The sequence below is a fragment of the Crocodylus siamensis genome, chromosome 2 (assembly GCF_052110815.1).
Source record: "Crocodylus siamensis isolate JL-2025a chromosome 2, ASM5211081v1, whole genome shotgun sequence".
In the NCBI taxonomy this organism is placed as follows: Eukaryota; Metazoa; Chordata; order Crocodylia; family Crocodylidae; genus Crocodylus; species Crocodylus siamensis.
Genome location: NC_143396.1, coordinates 92577974 through 92599946, shown reverse-complemented (window position 1 = coordinate 92599946; position 21973 = coordinate 92577974). Strand labels below are relative to the sequence as shown.

Here is a 21973-nt window from a genome sequence, read left to right as displayed (position 1 = left end):
TTTTAGCTTTACCAGGTCCCCTCTACTTTCTTTTGCTCATGTAACTCTATCCCCTCCACAACTTCACCCCTTATAGTAAGATTTTTGGTTCTTTGGTGAGCTCTATTTCTACTCAGTACTTCAGGCTAATCTGCTGGTTAGAAGGATCATGGGATAATGGGTCAACCTCAAGTCTTAATATCTCTCTGACTAGGGTAGAAGGCAAGGGAAATTCAGCTCGTTTACTAGTGGTCCTGACCTGCATTCCCATTCAGCTACTTAACAAACTATGTTCTTAGTTAGTTATGAGGGAAGAAATCAGCTTTTCTTGCCCTCATGCTGCAAAAGTAAATGCTCTCTGGCAGCTTGTGGTTGAGAACAGGAAGAAGAGAATGAAAGACAGTGAGGGAAGAGGAGGCATGGAGAACAAGGATAGATGAATTGCATGGGGATAAGTATCAAAATAAAATGTAACCTCAAGACAGATGGAGAGATCAAAGGGAAATATGTATATAAACTTTAGCGTGGGGATAATATTTGAGATTCTTTCAGTTAGCAATGCAGTTAATTCTCACAATGAATTGGATTGACTATTGTGAGAAACTCAGAGAAGAAAAACCTTATTCACTGCAAAATAAACCTTATATCATCAAATTTAAATTAAAATAATATATACTGGTAAAATTTTCATTTGTTATTGATGTAGGGAAGTTAAAATATATGATCTAAGGGTGTATAGTTAAAGTTAGTTTGAAGAACAAATAAACTAAGATAAATATTGATAAGGTACAACATTGCCTTGCTACTTGTACATTATCCAAATTGCAAAGAGAAATACTCCAGTACCACTTTACATGTCCTGCACATAGTGTAAGGTATTTTGTTTGTTTGTTGTAGTTCTTTCTTTGTTTTGTTTAGGTTGCAGTTGTTGCCTTTCCATTGTTTCTGGGATTCTTATGTTTAAATTTTCCAAGAATTGCACAATGTTTCATTTTACACTATTCGTATCAAATTAAAGTTGAATATTGTGAACTCCCTGCAGCACTTTGAGACTCTTGAGAAAACAGTTAAGTTAAAGACAGGGTCACTTTTCAAGAAGGAAATTTGATAAATATAAAGTTAATATGGCCTTGATATATGCAGGATATGCTTTTTGGCAACTAGTTTTCTGTGAAGCTGTATTCTGAGCTCATCATCATATATTCATATGTTATTTTTATATATATATATATATATATATATAAAGGGCTTAGTCCGTCTATCTGTTCATCTGTCCATAACACTCTTAGAGCACTCTAATTAGTTGTCTCGGCAGTCAATCACAATGCTTACTGAAACAACCAATCAGAGTGCTCCTCACAGACCAACATATAGACAGCTGGACATTGTGGGGGGCGGGTTTTATGGGGCCAAATTTGGAGTGGGGAGAGCACAACTGGTTGTGGATTGGCAGCAGCACAGACCAGTGGGTGGCACACTGGTGGGGGAAGTAGGGGGGCGAGGGGCCAGATGTGGGCCAGGGAGGGAGGGATGCATGACTGGACACAGAGCAGCAACTGGATTGGTTGTGTGCAGATAGGGTGTGGGGCTTGGCTTGGCTGGGTTGAGTGTTTATGTTTGAGACAGCATGGAGTCGTCCCTGGTTTGACTTTGGCTGGTGGCAGCCTCCTGGGAGGCAGCAGCAGCACGGCACTCTATCCCCTCCCCCCCATCATTCTTGACAGGCAATTTGCTAGTCTTCAAATAATTCCTGCAAGTAAATTTAGGGCAGTCTTTAGTTGCAGGTGGTATGGATAGGTAATAGTGAAGGTAGAAGATGATACAGTAATAGCAATCATTGCTCATAAAATGCTTCAGCTTGAAGAAAATTTAAATCAATAAATATCAGTGACAAAACCAGAAAGAAATTGTCAGAAGCAATAAACTAACAATGCAAATGCTTAAAGATGTTTGTTATGCTGTTTAACATAACAAATAGGAGCTATTTTAGTGTGCTTTTCAGTGTGCATAATAAATAGGAACAGTAGGAGCTGTTTTAGTGTGCTTTTTTTATGGACGAATAAAAAACAATGACAACATCCACCATAAGATATTTCATCTTGTTGCATGTAAAATTTGGAGATGGACAAGAGAAATTGTTTACATCAGTGTAATTACCTCATATATGTGGGCTGAGTGGGGAGCTGCTTCAAGTAGCCCATAGAAATTTCCAGTGAAGTGCTTGAGGATTGAAGTTTCCTTAGATGCCAAATTCACAGCAGGATTCAGGGCTTTGAACCTTTTCCTGCAGCTAAGTACTAAAGCAAAATGAGCCTTTTCTCATTAAAAAAAAAAAATAGAGCAGGGGGTACTGCTCTTATGACCAGTAGTTAAAGCACCACCTGGGAGGTGGGAAACTTAAATTGAAATCCCTTTTAAACCCACTTCTCTTGCCATACAAGAGAGTGTCTACCAAGAGAATGCCCTAACCCCAGACCAGGTTAAGTATTACAGCACATAAGACCCTTTGAAGATCTAGGCCCAAAATACTTGATGCATCTTACTGAAGCTGCCTTGAGATTCCCATGATACATATGTAATGACTCAACGTTCAGCCAGTACTGAAACACTAAAAGAGACAAAGCTAGAATGTGGACGTATGTGTGGTAGCTTTAAATATGCCTCCTTGTTTAAATTTAATATCTGTGGATGGGTCTTACAAATCCTCCCTTGTTTTTAGTCCTTACCCATATAAGTACTCCAGTGCAAGTTAACTGGACTACTCTGTGAACAAGCGATATTCAACCAGAGTAAAGGTCACAGCCTGAGACTATAATGTATCTGAGACAATGACTTCATATTTCTCCATGTTTGTACTTTGGGCGTATAAGAAAAATAGCTGGTCCTATTTGTTCTTCTAGTAATTCCCACAAGTCTTCAGGGTATTTTTGTCAATGTTCAAAGTGATAAAAATGTTTCTTTTTGATTGTCCTTTCCCTTTTTCTCCTTATTCCATGGATGCTGGCATATCAAAAACAACATGAAACTGGATACTAATAATAAAACTGAATATTAAAAAATCTCAAGGGGAAGGTGGATTCAGAAAACAAGAGAAAGTGTAGAGTGCATTTAACAATGGGGAGTCATTTCTCTTAGCATTCAGAAGGACAAAAATCTGTTAAGGAAATAGTGAAATAAAACACCACAAAGATTACGTAAGTTTTTGTTTGCACACAGTGTGATTTTTCTCTTTCATCAGCCAATTTGTATATTTGAAAAGCCATTTGGTTGGTTAAAATAATTAGTTGAACTTCATCCAATTCCTCAATTATATGAATAAATGTTTGAAGGAATTCAGAAAAATGTTGTTGATAAAAAATACAAAACCTGAGTTGTGGTCATTAAACAATTATAATACTTTTCCTAACACACGCAATTTAATCTTGTAATTTCAGAATGGGCCAGGCAGTCCAGATTTTCATGCCCGTTTGTGTATACCTTTTGTGGCTTGGAATGTAATCTTAAGTAATACAGCAATGTTGTCATTAGTCCTGCCCTAAATTTTAATGCAGAATAGCTTAGTCTAATGTAAGTAGTTGAAGATCTAAGAAGAAAGTAAAATTTGTAACCTAAACTTAAAGTAAAATGTAAGTGTCTTTTGAAACCATGACTACAAAACATTTCACTTCTGTATTGTATGTTATGCTGACATATTGTTATGTAACTCTTAACATGGGGCAGGGGGAATTTTTATTAGTGAATAAGAGTTTTGTTTGTATAAACTTCCTTATTCTAGACTGCCTAGGGAATTTTAAAAAATAGGGCATTATGTTCCAATATAAACATGCACGCCTGTGTGCGTGCACACACACACACACACACGGAGTTGTTAGGTAGAGTAAAACTGCAATACTTTGACTAATAGGTGAAGGCTTTAGGGAAAGTTGTAGGGAATCTAATGTATTATGCAAAATTCAGTAAATGTAAATAATTGTAAAATAATTTCTTTGATTCACTTTTGTACATATTTCTTCTTGTAGCTTAATGAGCTACATTGCCAGAAAAAATAGTAACTAGAACTTTTGAAATAGAATTATCTGTTGTTGTGGGAATGTTAATGCCAGCAAGTCAGAAGTCTAGAATGGCTGATGCACTATTATTGAGTCCTGATAGCCTCTATCCTTCCACATTAAGCTGCCGATTCCTTCATTGTATATACCAGTGGTCTAAAGGAGACATTATGCAGCTATTCATTTTATTTTATTTTATAAGCTGTAGACCTCATTTCATATTCCTCTCCTAAAACTGTCAACTGTGTTTTTTATAATATCACAGTATCCACAATGATAAGGTCATATAGAATAATAGATTTTTTTTTTAAATAGAGCTGAAAGGGTCCTCAGGAGGTCATCTAGTCCAAACACCTGCTCAAAGCAAGATTGTCCCTATCTAAATCAAGACATAATCAAGGTTATAGGAAAGTAGAGCTAGAAGGAATCTCATGAGGTAATCTAGTCTAGTCTGTTGCTCATGGCAGGATCTTCCCTGATTAAACGATCCCAGCCAGTGGCAGGTTCAGGGGGAATGTACTGGTGCAATTACACCCCACTTTCATACTGAAGGAGCAGCAACCATGGAATTTTTTAAGTCCATGAATAAGTTAAGACCCTTCCCCATGCTCACTGACATATCCTCTATTTTCCTCTGCTTGCCACTGCTGCCATCTCTACTGTCCCTAACCGACCTGGGGCTGGAAGGAGGTGTGGGGAACTCCAGAGCCACTCCTGCTCTACTCCAGATGGGTGGTGTGGTGAGCCAGGCTTAGCTTAGGACAGCAGGAGCAGTAAATGGGCTCCTCCTCCCTGCCAGATCACCTGGATGTGACCAGCCTTGGGAGCATGCTCAGGGACCTGCCACCATTGCTGCTGTTTCTGAACCTAGCTGAGCCTGGCCCCCCATCAGGGTTTGCATTATGGGGGGGCTTAGGGCAGGGGTGCTGAGCTTCCCCTGCCCATAAGAGATGACAGCCCCCATGTAAGATTTGAAAATCATAACCGGGGGAGAGGATCTCCGATTCCATTAGGGCATCATGGTGGGCAGCCCAATTTATTTTTTTTTGCAGACACCGATTTGAGCCCTGCTCTTTATGCAACCTGACAGGAGCAGGATAGGAGTGGCTCTGGAGTTCTCTTCTCCCCCAGTCCTTAGTGCATCTGGAGACCATGAGGACAGTGGCAGTGGCTGTTGTGCAGCACAGATCCTTACTTGATTTGGGGGCTTTAAAGAAAGGTCCCTGGCTGCTGCTCCCATGGTGTGTTCTGTCCATCCTGGGGGGAGGGAAAGCTGTGAGCAAGGAGCTGCAGCTACCTCTATGGCACAAGTCACTGGTCCCTCACCCCCATTACAAAAGCCTGGATCTGCCCATGATTCCAGCCAAGTGTCTGACCTGTTCTTGAAAATTTCCAGGAATGGAGTTTCTACAACTTCTCTCAGTGATTAACCACCCTCATAATCAGAAAGTTCTTCCTAATCTCCTAAATTTCCTCTGCTGTAGTTTGAGGCCGTTGCTCCTAGTCTTGTCCCATACAGCCACTGAAGAAAGCTTATCTCCATCCTCTCTATAGTTGCCCTTCAGGTATTTGAAGACTGTTATCAAATTCCTTCTCAGTCTTCTTCTCTGCAGAGTATATAACTCTAGTGCTTCCAGTATTTCCTCATAAGTCTTACCTCCCAGGCGCCTAATCATTTTTGTTGCTCTGTGCTGGACTCTTTCCAACCTGTCCACATCCTTCTTGAAATTTCAGGCCCAAAACTGGACACCATAATCTAGGTAAGACCTGACCAGTGTCAAATAGAATGGAAGAATTACTTCCCTTGATTTGCAAGTGATACTTCTGTTAATAAAACCCAGTATATTCTTGGCTGGGGTTTGTTTTTTAGGGGGTTTTTTGCAACAAGAGCACTGAACAGGTCCTTCTCTGCAATAATAAGTAATGCAGGCTAGCTAGTCATTTCCCAGTCTGTACTTGTACGTGCAATTGTTCCATCCCGAGTCCAGGACTTCACATTTATCTTTGTTGAATTTCATCTGATTCATTTCAGATCATTTTTCTGGCCTGCTCAGGTCATTCTGGATCCTAGTAAGTCCACCCAGTTTGGTGTCATCCATAAATTTGCTAAGCATCCACTTGATCCCATCATCCAGATTATTAATGAAGATGTTAAACAAAACTGGACCCAGGACAGATACCTAAGGAGTCCCACTTGATACTTCCTCTCAACTAGCCATTGAGTTATTGATAAGTACTCCTTGAGCATGATGAACAAAACAGTTTTGTATCTATTTACTGTACTTTTGTCAGTCTATATTTCCTTAGTTTCTTAACAAGAATGCTGTGGGAGACAGTGTCAAACTGGATGCCTGTATGTTAGAACACTGTCTAAACTATTCCTGATTTTTGTAGAAAACGGCCTTATATTTTTCCCCTCTCTCTACTAAGTTTCATTCTTCCACTCAGATTGCATATGCTTAACCAGTTCTCTGTACAATGTGCCAGGTTGAATATGTAATTCAAAAAATATAAACAATATGGTATTACCTACAATATCCAATATGTCCTCTTTGGAATCTTGTCATGTCAGGGACTCTTGCCTGCTGCCATGAATGCTGAAAATACATTTGCAACCTAAAAATAGGGGTTTTTTTAAATTTACTTTATTACAAGTAATAATTTCAGCTCTTAATGCTCAAATCTTAATGATGGTTCCCTTGATTTTTTCTAGCTATTTTTGCCAGTATATAACATCAACCCAGTTTACCTTCAGTAAGTCCATTTAACCAAAGTTACTATAGTCATAGGGTCATAGAGAAGCAGGGCTGGAAGGGATCTCCAGAGGTCCTCTAGTTCAACCCCCTACCTGAAGCAGGATCATCACTTTCCAAACAATCCCATACAACCATAATCTAAATCCTGTATAAAACTGCCCTCAACCATGACACGACATAGACCTAACCTGCCACAGATAAAGCAGGGCCACAGCAGCCAATGTTTTGCTTCTGTAGAATGTTGTCAATGTACACTTAAGAGTTCCTCGGTAAAGGGCCATGCCTCCTCCCCTACAGAGGAAGGCAACTCCACCCCCCTCTCCTGCCCCGGGCCCAAGTCCATACCAATCTAACCACGGGGTAAAATTCCTTCCTGACCTCAGATATGGTGATTGGTCTGACCCTGAGCAGAGAGGCAAGATTCTTCTACTGAGAAACTTCCAGCTTTGCTCCTAGCAGGATGTGTCTGTCCACCTGTGCTGAAGTCCCCAGCCTTAGGTGTAGCCAACACCCAGTGCTTCTGGGGAAACTTAAAAGCACCCTAACTAGCAGAAAAAGGAGGGGGTAGGGGGGTAGTAGCAAGCAGCAAAACCCAGAAGCATGAGAAATCCCCATGGTAGAAAATAGGCATAGCTACACCTAGATCATCCTGGACTAATGGCTGTCCAACCTCTCCTTGAACACCTCCAGGCAGTCTACGCCAATGCCTCACTGTTGTAACAGTGAAGTTTTTTCCAGATATCCAATCTAAATTTACTTTGCTGCAATTCCAAGCCATTGGCTCATGTCCTCCTCTATGCAGCAGGAGAGAAAATGTGCTTTCCCTCCTTTTTATGGCAGCCCTTCAAGTATTTGAAGACTACTATTACGTCCCCTCTTAAGCACCTTTTAGTGCAATCTGTTTATCCACCTGGAATGCAGTGGACCTCTCAGTTTAAAAAAGGTTGTGCTCTGTGTCTTCCAAAGGCAGAATTCAGTAACAAGGTTGTGGAAAGATCAGCTAGTTTTAAAATGCCTGCATGCTCCTGGAGCACAAGGAAACGGTCACCTCTTGAACAACATGGACCAAATATATTCTCTCTCTAAGCTTTAATTCTAAATATGAATGAAACTGTAGGCTTTATCATTGGACTCTGTGTTCAGTGTTTGGCTGTTAGGTTGCACTTTGGCTTCTCTGTGGCATGCATTCTGGATTCTCACATGTGAATCTTTTGTGGTTGTTTTTTCCCAGGGAGCGGATGCGCCATTCTGCTATGTTTGAACTTTGCCAGGGAATGCACCAGATCAGCCTGCAGTTTGTTCGCTTGCAACTTAGCTTTGAAGAATACACCATCATGAAAGTTTTGCTGCTGTTAAGCACAGGTGGGTTATCCCAGTATGCTTGCTAATTGTTAGAAAATAGGTTGATTTAGCTCGAGAGAGTGCAGCACCTGAAATTCATGAACTGTGCAGAGAATTTGACTTGAGTAACAAAAGAAGAGCCAAATTGTGTCCTACTAGTGTGTAGGTTCACAGAAGAATTATGGAAAAGGCCACATTACATAGCTGCATGTTGTAACTACAGTTCCGACTTCCCATAACATCAGGAGCTACTTTATGTGCTCTGGGTGTCATACAACCCAAAGCAGGTGAAGCAGCAGCAGGCCCTATCCCTCCATGCATGAACCAAGGAACCAAGCACATGGTGTGTGTGCTGCCATTTCATGAAATGGAGTTGCAGTGGTTGAGCTACCTGCATCACAGCACCCCCAATATAGATGGCTTACAGGTGCCATCATGTTCAGTTGTACATTCCTAGTGTACTCTGAAGTGATTATACTGCTAATATTCAAATAATGTAAGTACTATGGTATTCTATATTGCACTGAAAGTACACCAACTTACCCTTTCTTCCTTCTTTAACATGGGCTTGTGTTTCAAAGAGTTTGTTTTGAGGATGAATAATTGCATCTCAGTGGTAATTAAAAGAAGTAAGCAATAATCATCCTTTTTATCTACTTTGTTTAACTCCCCTAGTTTTTAAGATTTAAAATTAACACTGTAGCAACTGTGTAAAAACATTGATATTAAAGCAGCAAGAACATTTTGTATATTCTTTCTTCATCAGTGCCAATCACAAAGATTGTAAAGAGAACTTTTTGTGGTGTCACAAATACGGTGACTTGAGTGAATTAAACAGCTAGTGTTAATCAGCTAGTTAATGATCCAGAATAGTGTGAGGAGTAAAGAATGCTTGACTGCTGAAAAGGAGACTACTGAAAATGGCCAGAATAATATTGCATTTCAGTTTCTCCTGACTATTACTTTCATAGATTTCATAGACATTAGGGCTGGAAGGGACCTCGGGAGATCATCGAGTCCAGCCCCCTGCCCAAAGGGCAGGAAGTCAGCTGGGGTCATAGGATCCCAGCAAGATAAGCATCCAATTTACTCTTGAAGGTGTTCAATGTAGGTGCTTGAACCACCTCCGCTGGCAGACTGTTCCAGACCTTGGGGGCTCGGACAGTAAAGAAATTCTTCCTTATGTCCAGCCTGAAACAGTCTTGCAGGAGTTTGTGACCGTTCGACCTCGTCATCCCATGGGGCGCTCTGGTGAACAGATGTTCCCCCAGATCCTGGTGGTCACCCCTGATAAACTTATAGGTGGCCATCAGATCACCCCTGAGCCTGCGCTTTTCCAGGCTAAAGAGTCCCATGGCTCTCAGCCTGTCATCGTAAGATCTGTTTTCCTGACCTCTGATCATGCGCGTGGCTCTCCTCTGGACTCTCTCAAGCTTCTCCACATCCTTTTTGAATTGTGGAGCCCAAAACTGGACGCAGTACTCCAGCTGCGGCCTCACCAAGGCCGAGTACAAGGGGAGAATGACGTCCCGGGATTTGCTCGAGAAGCATCTATGGATGCAAGCCAGCATTTTGGTCGCTTTACTAGCCGCAGCATCGCATTGGAGGCTCATGTTCATCTTGTGGTCAATGATGACCCCCAAGTCTTTTTCTTCTGTAGTGCTAACCAACGTAGCACTGCCGAGCCTATAAGGGTGCTGCAGGTTTTTCCTCCCAAGGTGGAGAACCTTGCATTTTTCAGTGTTAAACACCATCAGGTTCTCATCCGCCCATTTGCTGAGCTTGTCCAGGTCAGCCTGGATCACCCGCCTATCTTCTGGCGTGGATGCTTTGCCCCAAAGTTTGGTGTCATCGGCGAACTTGGCCAGTCCACTCCTGACTCCAATGTCCACATCGTTAATGAAGATGTTGAACAGTATGGGTCCCAGGACAGAGCCTTGCGGGACCCCACTGGTCACAGGGCACCATGATGAGTGACTGCCATCAATCACAACCCTCTGGGTCCGACCACGAAGCCAATTTCCCAGCCAGCGGATCGTGGTGGAACCAAGGCCACAACTGGGCAGTTTGGCCAAGAGGTGATCATGGGATACCAGATCAAAAGCTTTTTTGAAGTCAAGATATATGACATCAATCTCTTCTCCCTTGTCCAGGTGATAGGTCACCTGGTCATAGAAGGAAATGAGATTGGTCAAACAAGACCTACCCGCAACGAACCCGTGCTGGCTGTCCCTTAGAATGTTAGCCTGGGCCAGTCCCTCCAGGATGGCCTCCTTAATAAACTTTTCTAAGATCTTCCCCAGGATAGAAGTCAGGCTAATGGGCCTGTAGTTAGCCGGATCCACTCTCCTCCCTTTCTTGAAGATCGGCACCACATTGGCCTTCTTCCAGTCTTTGGGCACTACACCAGAGCACCAGGAGTTTTCAAAGATCTGTGCCAGGGGCTGGGCTATGACGCTCGCCAGCTCCTTGAGTACCCTGGGGTGCAGGTTGTCAGGGCCGGCTGACTTGAAGGTATCCAGCTTCTCAAGGTGTTCCTTCACGAGGTCAGCGTTGACGGAGGGTAGGGGATCCCCCTCACCCAGATTTCCCTGTCCCATAGCAGGCATGGGCATCCCGTGTGACTGATGAAAGACTGACGCAAAGTACCTATTTAATAGGTTGGCTTTTTCCTGGGCGTCAGTTGTCAGTTGCCCCATCTGGTTTAGCAGGGGTCCAACATTGCCCTTGCTTTTCCTCCGGCTCCCCACATATCTGAAAAAGGACTTTGTTGTCCTTGATGCCTGAAGCTAGTTGGAGTTCAGTTGCAGCCTTGGCTTTCCTGGTTTGCTCCCTGCAGGACCGGACCAGCGCGGAGTAATCCTCCTTGGATACTTATAAGCTACTAGAAGGAGGTACAAGTCAGAGGTCTCTTTAGCCTAGTTGAAAGAGCATGATGGATCCCCCCACAGTCCCCATAATGGAACTCTACCCAAGACGTGTGTGGAGTGAAGCTCAGCACCTAAGCTAAGACTTTCTTATTTGCACCTCTTCCTCCACAGGGGCATAGCCCAATTCTCCCCCTGGGGACAAGAACAAACTGTAAGTGACAGATGTTAGTTACTTCACTTAAATGCAGTAGTGAAGAGCACTCAGGAGTGACCCACAACAGGGCAGTAATGATTATTGCAGTATCAGACTGGCCTAGTGGAATTTATAGCCCTGAGTTAGGTGCATTTGTTCCATAAACAATGCAAGGGGAGAGACTTGGGCTTGAACTACACAAATAGTTTTGCCAGCAGAAATCAGGTGTTTATCTATGCTCGGTGATAACAGAGCCCCTTCTTTTTGCTTGTAGAGCAGTGCCTACTCTGTGGATGAGAGAAAGCTTCTGCTGATGCTGTGAACCCACCAGAAAACATTTCTGGGTTTCCAGTACACATAGGTCCACATTTTTCTGCTAGTAGCTGCTACCCCTTTAACAAGTGGTGCCTCCCAGGCTGTACTGTGCGTCATGCTGATACAGCTGATGTAGCGGAGCTGTGCAGATGGGGGAGATGCACTTCCCTAAAGTAGTGGCTGTCTGGTGGTGGAACTTCTATCTGCAGAAGGCTTATAAATATGCCTAAGAAAAGGATCCACAAAACCAGCCTGCTGAGCAGGGGGATGCCTAAGCTACCTAATAGCAAATACTGAGAAAATGGGTCCTCATGCAGGATCCACAATCCTGTACACTCTCAGAGCTAGGTGCTTATAGGTTAGGTCAGCCTCTTCATACAAAATAGCAGTGGTGGCAGTGGCATGGCCTGTAGGAGACCCTAGGTCAAGTCCCTTCTCTGCCTGAATCTCCTGCCTCCCAGCTGAACACTTTTAGCCATGAGGCTGTAAGGCATCCTGGGACACAGCTCTGTCAGTTCCTTCTGTTGAAGCTTTTCTATTTTATGTGGACTATTTAAATAACCAGGGGCCAGGGAGATTAGGAGTATACAAGAGTAATGACTAAGGCACTCAACTGAGAGAGGGGATATTTGGGCTCCAGTGAACACTAAAATATTTCAAATTGTTTTGCCTGTTGGTGAAAAATTAGGTACTTAAGGACTTCAAGGATCTCTAGATGTAGGCAGCAGCTAAATGGACTTCTTGAGGATCCCAATTTTTTTGGCCAGCCAATCATATTCAGTCCTTTTGTGGATATACCCAACCTTCCCCCTCAAACTGTAGTGATGCTAGCAGTTCTAGTAACCAACTAGGACAGTGTAGAATAAAAATGGATCTATAAGGGGATAACCTGTAGAAAAACAGAAAGTAAATTTAAAGTAATTCTAGTAAGGTGGCCATAGTTCTTTAGCAAAAAGAAATATTTATTATTTCACCTTTTCCTCAGAATATTAAAAAATAAGTTTGAGTTCATTGAGATTGAGAAGAGTGACCTATGTCAGTTAAACTAGCTATTTTAGTCTTAAATGAACAATGTGTCACTAATGTCACAAGAAAGCTTACCAAAATATTGGCAGCTTTGGGATGTTCCAGATGTTGCATGATACAACCTTAAAAGGGACAAAAGTAGGACAAAAAGAAAATGAAGAAAATAGCAGCCCACAGAGTTTTTTTTAATCTAGAATTCTAAATACCTTTACCTTAATAGTATATTGTGATAGAAAATACCAGGCTTGTTTTAATTTCATTTTTTTTAATTGAATCACATGACAGGCAGTGTACAGTTTATTTTGAAACTTTCATGATGACCACATCAAGGAAGTTTCACTCCATTTACATGTGGAGGAAACCACACATTACATCTCAATTGTTTTCTTGCTTTCCCCCAGCCCATAGAATTTGGGAGATTGCCAGTAGCGCTGCTGCATTTAATAAGTAAAATCGGGAACACTGGGCAGGCCTCCAGAATCTGGTGTTTTGCTTGAGTTCTCTTTATTTGTGGTCGTATTTTTTTTCTTTTTTATAATCTAGCTGGGATCATGATATAATAATTTTCAGATACAGCAGTAAACTAAAAGAAATAGTGTTAGACACAGAGAGGGTGGCTTTAACTCACATTTTATAACAACCATGAGGAATACAGAAGTCTTGATAAAAAGGTATATTTTTTCTTTTTATCTAGATGGCTCTATAAGTAATAAATAAAAAATATTATCCTTATATTTTATGCTAGTGCCATAGCTTGGGATAATTTCTTTATTTTTTTTGGTGGACATCTAAATCTTTACCTTGAATGAGTTTGGCTTGAGATCACAATTCTGGCTAAAAACCACTGTTGCTTTTGTTATTTGGTTTTAAATTGAAAAGAGTAAAATAGATTTTACTCTCTAAGTTTCCAGTAGTAAAGAGTAAAATCTGTTTCCTGTTGGTGTGCAGACTGCCATAATTGCCTTTAGGCTTCTTTTATTTTTCCTAAACCAAGAGTTCACATACTGGGTGTTCAATGCATGGTGGTAATGATTCATAGGGTACTTGCTAATTACATGGTTGTAGAACTTTGTTTGCCTCAGGTAGTTGCTTCTGCAGGCAGCTAAAACATGCTAAATTCTTTCTTGACATTTCTCCACTTAAGGGCTTTGGTCACAAGGTTTTCATGTGATCACAGTGAGATCAAAGACGGTTCATTGGATTGCAAATAGGGAGGAAGGTATCTAGAAGGCAGCCTGTGTAAAGTTGCCGTCAACACACTTTCAAAACCAATTTGTTTTAGATGACTGTCTAGCTTATTTTATTTTTAGAAAATAAAGTCACTTCTTGTATAGTGAAGTATTTAGTTTTCCTGTTTCAGACCCAAGCTAATAGATCCATGATGTTATATTTAGTGGCTCAGTGGAACCTAACTAGTTTAATGAGTATTGAAACATCCTACTATATTGCTGAACCTTGCTGGTAACCTTCCCAGGGACAAGTCCAAGATTGACTACAGGTCTTATCTTACAAATGGTTCTAAATCAATTCAGTATTTCTGCAGTAAATGCTTTGGAACTTCTTGAATAAATAGTCTTGTTGACTCACATTAGTAACTAGGCCATGTAATGATCCAGAATTGGGCCTTTACTCCTTTTGTGTAAGACAACCCCTTTCAGTAGGACAGATGCAATGTTGAATAAGGGTAATGGGAGGAAAAACTCAGATACAATATCTAGTCAAATCTTTCAGTAGGATGCCTACTTGGGGCGGGGGGAGCCCTTTTAATATTAATAGCTTGGTGGCATTGTTTACTTTCAAATATCACGCACATGATCACTATGTCCAAACTTCCAGACACTATTTGATTGCACAAGAAACATATAATTTGTTTTAGTATTTCCATACCTAACAGCTAAAATTTAAGTACAGTATGAAAGACATTGCAATTATGTACTGTGGATTTCCCCCCTCAAGCAAAATATATTGGTCAGGTGATGGCATGTAATGCCTTTGAGCTGCTTAAGATTTCTGCCCTCTTCTGCTGTATTTTGCGCTTTAGTAAAATGAAAAGCACTGCAATGCATAGGAAGCATGTGCTGCATTTCAAAATGGTAGCATGCCTGCCCAAATCTGGAGGAAGTACTGGCATTGTCTGAAAATACTTCTGGTGTTTCTACCTCTGTGAAATACAGAACCTGTATAACACAAAGACACTTTGTATCTCCTCTAGCCACTAATTAGCTTAATTTTTAATGTACATAGCAAAAAAACATTCAATTAACTGAATATTAATATAGGACCCTTTCTTTTGAATGACAGTTCCCAGAGATGGTCTCAAAAGCCAAGCTGCATTTGAAGAAATGAGGGCAAATTACATTAAAGAACTGAAGAAGATGGTAACTAAATGTCCAAGTAACTCTGGGCAGAGTTGGCAACGATTCTACCAACTGACTAAGCTTCTTGACTCCATGCATGATGTAAGTATGACTCTTTTGGGAGCTTATAGTATGAAGTAAAAACCCCGTAAGGTAAACTAGTAATTTTTCATCATGTTAGAGGGAGACAATAGATAATTAACTTTTTAAAAACATAGATAGAGGTTTCCAGACAAATATAGGGAAAACTGCAACTAAAACATGAGAGAGGGAGAACTTTTAAAGGTCAGGTTGTTTTGATGATAAATAGTAGCTCATTCCGTAATTGCCATTTTGAACAGAGCTATCAGTTATGTAAGGTGCTTCCAGACCTGAACAGAAACGAAATCTGGGCCAAAGCTGGACCAGTGGTATAAATCAGGGGTAGCCAACCTGAAGCACATGCATCACATGCAGCATAGGCAGATTCCATGTGTGGAACACAGTAAAGCAAGGCAGGGGCAGGCAGCACAGTGGCAGATAGGGCAGAGAGCAGAAAACAGAGCAGCAGATTGAGCAGGGAGAATAGGGCAGGAAACAAAAAGAATGGCAGCTAATCAGGCAGGGGAAGGGGATCAGAGCATAACTGAGGGAGGGATTTGGGGTTGATCTGTGGCAAGCCTGCCGAAAAGGTTGGCCATCACTGATGTAAATAATTTTTGTACCAGGTAGCAAGGCTGGCGCCATAGTGCTTAAATCCTGAGGAACATTCACAATTCATTTTACAGCACAAGGTGTTAGATTGGAGGGTCACACCTCTTATAACTTAAAATTGACTTGTTACTAAAACGTTTAATGTTGAACAAATATGTGACCTCTTACAACCATTAATCAAATGTGTCATTAAAGAACATTGCTGATATTTTGGTTATTGAATCTTTGCTGAGTTTTGTAAATACAGTATTTATTGAATTATAATGCCATTTACAATATTATTTCTAGCCTTCCATCTCATTTTTTATGCTTTTAGGAGCTACATCTAACAAAGACTTTAGCCAAGAATGCATGATCCATGGATCCAGAGAGACCGCAAGCAAAAGAGAGCATGATGCTCTAGCCTCACAGTTAGAGTAGTTACCCAAGAGTGGTGGGTCCTAGGTTCTGGTCCCTGCCCCAGAAACATTATGTATTTTACATTTATCAGTCATTATATAAAATGTAGAAAAAGCCTGGGAAACAGGGAGCAGAACCCAAAACATCCCTGTCCCAGGTAACTGTCCTAACTGGTAAACTACAAAATCATGCCCTTTCTCGTTTGCTGTCTTTCCATCCCCATGGATCTTGCATTCTTAGCTGCACTGTCACAGTTGGTTTGTATCAGGCTTACCAAATTAGTCCTGTCCAAAAATGTAGAACACACTAATTCCTGTATTCCAGCCATGTTTATAATGGAGCTGGATATAGAGCTTCTCCAACTGAGACAGATTTGCCTGACATCTAGAAGCAGAACACTAGGCACCCAGAGAAATGTCATATCGAGCAGTGAATAGAGGTTCCTCCAGGATTATGCGTTAGTAGAAAGATAGATTTGTTTTACTCCAGTATTGGATTTGGGCATCTACATTTTCCAAAAAAACCAGCTCAAAGGGCACTTTTATATGTGCTCTGGAAGGGGGGGAGTGCATTAAATAGAACAGCTCCAAGAACTGCCCTAATTAAACCACTGCAGCATCTTGTATATCAGCATGCCTGCACTTCAAAATGGTGGTGGGGGCACTTAAACTGAAGCTCATTCGGGATTTAATTCAAGCTTTCCCGCCACCATTTTGAAGTGTGGGGATGCTGATACACGAGATGCAGGAGGCTGCTGGAGCACGGTAATTACCATGCTCCAACAGACTCAATTAATCGAGTCTGTTCCTAAACGCTGTAATTACAGCACAGTGGAGCAGCCTGACATATTAAGTGCCTGGGTCCTCTTCTGTATTTTGTTCTAAAGGTCTGTCTTTGGGTGCCATCAGTTACAAGAGGATTACTTTTTGTTAAACTATGTAGAAAAGGAAAACAAACTCCTTTTCTCCTTTATGATGTGGCAGGGTAGTTGTGCTGCACGGCACATGTAGAATCTTTGGCCCAAGCTTTCAGAGTCTGCATATAAATGTACCTCTTTGTACTTGCTTGGCTTTTGTTTTTGTGGAGGCAGTACAGTACAGTGCACTTCAGGTCAAATCTGTATGACAGCCTGAGGTCTGTTTACAGAATGTACATATGGAATTATTTTTCAAATATTGTTCTGTTGTTCATTAAAACATTGAAAATCTTAGTGGGAGGCAGAGAGTATTATTAGTACTGCAGTAATAGCTCATTCTTTAGAGATCAGTTTTCACTTATTTCTTGCCAGTGAGGGAAGGTTTACTGTTTGTTGAAGAGGCAGGAGATTGGGTGATACAAGTCAGTCATTTATAAGGTTCACAAATGAATCTTAAGGGAAGTTAACATGCGTCTCCAATATATTAAAATATTTCTAGTCCATTGGATTGGAAGGTACATAATTCTTTCTTCTGAAACATACATTTTGGGGGCATCTGCACTTGCAATTAATGTGCCTGAAATTTCTGCGCAGAAAATTCAGGCACATTAAAATGCACCTGGGCACACATTTGAACGTGTGCCCATCTGAAACAAATATGCTTCTAATGGGAACATTTCAGTCCAGGGCTGCCCTCTGCCAGGGTGAGATCCAGGTTCCCCTGGGAGGCAATCTGGGTGGAGGGAGCTGTCCCAGGTGCAGGACACCTTCACCTGCCCTGCAGAGTTTGGGGCTTATCTGGGCAGCAGTTGTGGCCCCCCGCTGCCTGTGCTGGCCAGGAACAAAGTGCTCCCAGTCAGGATCTACACATGTGCTTCGGTGCATTAATTAATGTGCCGTTTCTCTAGTACCTGTATGTATTGGTACTAGCAAATGGCACATTAATCTAATTTAATGCACAGTAATTGATGCACTCATGTAGACAGGGATACTTTATTGTGCATTAGATTAATCTAATGTGCAGTAAAGTACCTTGCACCCTCAGTGTTTCATCTATCCATTCTGTATTTTTAAAATAAGAAGAATTGTGTGGATAGGGGTTATTGACTGACACAAAATCCACACCTATGTAGAAATACAGCAGTGTTGTACAGAAATCAGCCAAAATCCTGAATCAACTATGGTAGGATCCATTAATTCGGAATACCATGGTGTTATTTAATTATTAATAAGGGATGGAACTGATAAAGCCACTTGTATTATAATACATTCTATTTGCATATTAACAGGTTAATAAAGGATTTTTAAAGGAAGTCCTGCTGTTGGTATTGTCTTTAAAACATTAAACTGTCTTTACAGCAGTGATTTCTTTTGGGACTTACCAGACAAGGAACTTTGTTCATTTTTCTCTTCAAAATTCATGTTATTGTTTCCAATGATCTCTATTAGCCAAAAAAGGTCAGAAACAGCATAATATCAGTATTGAAACTGGGGAAATTATTTATTCATATAGATGAAAACACATCAGAATAAGTTTAGTCTTCATGATACTGAGAGAAGGTGAAACTTGCTCTTTTCCCCTAGTACTGCAGAATATCTTAGCTCTAAAAATGAAAATGTAAATGCAGCTTTTTGCTAAATTCCTGTATAGGTCAACAGTTTTCAACTGTCACCAGTATATATTTTTAACCTGCATTCTGTGTAATTTTAAAGGATCAGACTACCCATCTTGAGGGGTCCAACCACAGCTGAAGTCCCATGTTTATATCCCTATTGCAGATACAGCATAGGTATTTACAGCACAACCCTGAAGGGAGCTCTCTAGAATTCACTGTTATTGAGTCTTGCTGCTGCCTCCAGCTTTTTTCATTAGAGCAAAACAGTGTATCATCATTTGTGGAGTTTCTTTTACCAGGGTGTAGCATCATTCAATGACATGATGTCATTTCTTTGCACCTTCATGGGTTTTTTTTATTTTTATAAACTTTGTTTTTAAATATTTTAAAAACTATGTAAAAATAAGGCACATTTGAATACAGAATTGAGTTGCATTTGGTTTATGTAAAATGCATAGCATCAAAAGCAAATGAGATGGTTTTACACTGCTCAGTGCATTCAGTAATTCATCCACATGGTGAGCATCTGTGCAGGCAGAAAAGTGTCGAGGTGAGGAAAACAGGAATTCTCAAGAAGAGTAGGTAGGCAGTTAAGTATTTGAAAATATCAGCAACTTTCAGTAATGATTCCTAAAACCTCTAAGCACTTATAACAAAATTTCAGAGCTAGAAAACAAAGCTAGTCCTGAGCAGCTGGTCCGAATATAGAAACACACACTCACATAGACGCTCGCATGCAGAGCAGTGCCTCGTCTGCACATTGGGGTTTAGTTCGCACTAAGCTCAATTGCTGTGCATTGAAATGACCTGCACTGGCACAATGCAAGAGCCCCACTGTGTGGAAGCAATGATTTATACTGTTGTCAGTGCCAGCCATCTGTGTAGACCCCACTACACTATACCCTCTAGTACCCCAGGGCATGCAGGGTGCAGGTAGCTATTGCATTGTCAGTTGATTGTTAGAGTACAACTACTCAGGGGAAACTACGCACATCCATCTAGACAAACCTGAGTTGTACATCTCTTTTATGTGTAATTGTGGGGACCAATACAGGTCATCCTCATTTACTTCCAGCTAGGATTTTATTTCTACTTTTCTCACTTTGGAAAGCACATATTAATATTTTCATTAACCACCACTTTTTGTTGTTGTTGAAGGCCACAATTTAGTGAGGGCAAATGATCCCTTCTCTTAATCAAAGAGGTAAACAGTTCACTCTTATAGTCCTGAATGACCAAGGGGCTTTTGGAGAGAGACGTATACAATATGAGCTTCTAAGCAAACTGCATTACGTGATCAAATGAGTGGCAAGCAGGAACATTAGAAACAGATGTAGTTACACGTGGTATTGAAAAAACTTCATTTGGACCCTCCTTGACATCTCCTGTTGGCTTTGGCAGCAAGGCTTGTATCTTGCGAGACAATCTTTGTTTCATATAAGGCATTTGATATATAGCTAGCACAGAACAAAAGTTGAGTTCAGTTTCAAGCAGATATTAAAAAGACTTTCAGTTTAGAGGGCTTTTGTATCAATGCCATGACATTAATCTCTAATATGAACCTACCCCTTGGCATGGCAAGGCAGAGTATTACACGCTGTCATTTGCTTGCTGATGTTTTCTGCCAAACAAAAATAAACTGTTTAAATATCATTTTATAATTATTTTTTAAGGTTGCTTAAGGTAAAACTTTAGATTACAGCCAAGGTTAATCTTTCCATAAACAGAGATCATCAGAAACAGGATTTGACTCCCTGAGAAAAGCTGATATTCGAAAAAGCAACACAGATCCTCAAAGGATCTTCAGTGTGCAGTGTATACATAACAAAAGTTCCTTAAGGCTAGGGACAGAAACCGGTATAAGTGATTGGAAAACAATTCAAATCTGCAATGCAAGAGAAGTTCAGTGCACATAAACCACTTTCAGAATCACCAAAACCAGTTTAAGAAACTGGATGGATATAGTATGAGACTTAACTGATTCAGGTTAAATGGGTTTAGTGAACCTCTGTCCCAAGTCCCCTCCAGATTCAAGTTAACTCACAGTCCCCAAGCATCTCAGGATGCTTTGCACCTCCCCTACAAACCCCCTTCTCAGGCTGGGTTGGCTAGCCTTGGCCAAAGCTGTCTGCTGCAGCTAAGCAGGGAAGCATTCTTGAGCAACCTTCAGCTTCTAGCCTGGGCCTCTGCAGTCATGAGGCTGCATTTACAAAATCAAAAGTGAATGTGTGTTCCCTTGTTTATTGGTTCAATCTGTGCAGGCTTCGGATGTTGGATGGTACACAATACAAGACTTGAAGAGTCCACAAGGAAAAAGATACTTTTCAGGAAAACACTGAGCCTTTGCATGTGTCACTCATGTAACTAATCAAGAAAAATTATTCAGCACTTTTACCCCAACACTGCCTTAATGTGATAGTAGTCATAATCATCATGATATTCTGGGAAAATTTGAAGACGGGACATTGTTACTGTAGTGTCACTGTAATGTTTCGTGGTAATTCAGAATTTAGGGAAGAATTCTAGGTCAAAGACCTAGTTCGACAAACTAAAGTGCTGATGCTCTTTTTCTGCTATATGTGTCAAAGTGTTTTTAAGCCTTCCCAGAGGCTTTGGGTGTTGGCTACAGGCATGGCTGAGGACTTCGAGTGGGGGTATGCCAGTGTTCCTGCTGGGACCAAAGCTGGAAGTTCCTGGCTAGAAGATCTTGCCCCTTCTCTCAGGGTTAGACCGATCACCATATTTGGAGTCAGGAGGGAATTTTACCCTGTGGTAAGATTGGTATGGGCTGTTGGGATTTTTGCCTTCCTCTGTAGTGGGAGGCATGGCCCTCTTGAGTGTATGTTGACAACATATTATAGAAGCAGGATATTGGCTGCCATGTTTCCTCTGCTTTACCTGTGGCAGGTTAGGGTATTAGTGCTGCATCAGGATTGAGGGTAGTCTTATGCAGAGTTTAGATTATGGTTGTATGAGATTATTTGAATAGGGATAATCCTGCCTCAGGAAGGGAGTTGGACTAGATAGCTTCTGGAGGTCTCATCCAGCCCTACTTCTCTATGACTACGTAGAAAGGGCTCTTTTGCTACGTAGGGCAGCTTTTGCTGCTTCCGGATGTACAAGGGTGTGGTGAGGATAGTCTACTGAAATCTAAGTGACTCTCCACCTCAGAAATACTAGACATGCTTGAGATTCTCTAGAACAGTGCTGACTTTAGTGACTTCTCTTGATGGACAGATATTCATTTTTCTGAATATGAAGAGTAAGTAATACAAGCAAAAAGGGTCTGTTTCAAAATGATGGTAAATAAAGTTAATTTACTGGGGAGTAATCATTACAGTTCATTGCAGGCCTTAAATACAGAAAGCAAATGCAGACTCATTACATAGGACTCTTAGTCAGTTTTTCCAAATCCACTCTAGTCTTTAAAATATTTAAACCATGTTTTCTATACAGTATGTTT

General features: G+C 41.0%; 1 protein-coding gene across 3 annotated transcripts in view; it reads left to right on the top strand.

Annotated features, from left to right (window-relative positions):
• The window catches only part of NR3C2 (nuclear receptor subfamily 3 group C member 2), a 332295-nt gene that overhangs the window by 294403 nt on the left and 15919 nt on the right, over positions 1–21973 (top strand). For all 3 annotated transcript variants that reach the window (XM_090036366.1, XM_090036367.1, XM_090036365.1), the window contains 2 exons: positions 8016–8146; positions 14831–14988. In XM_090036366.1, coding sequence (XP_089892492.1) covers positions 8016–8146; positions 14831–14988 — 289 coding nt within the window. The remainder of the gene's footprint in view (positions 1–8015; positions 8147–14830; positions 14989–21973) is intronic.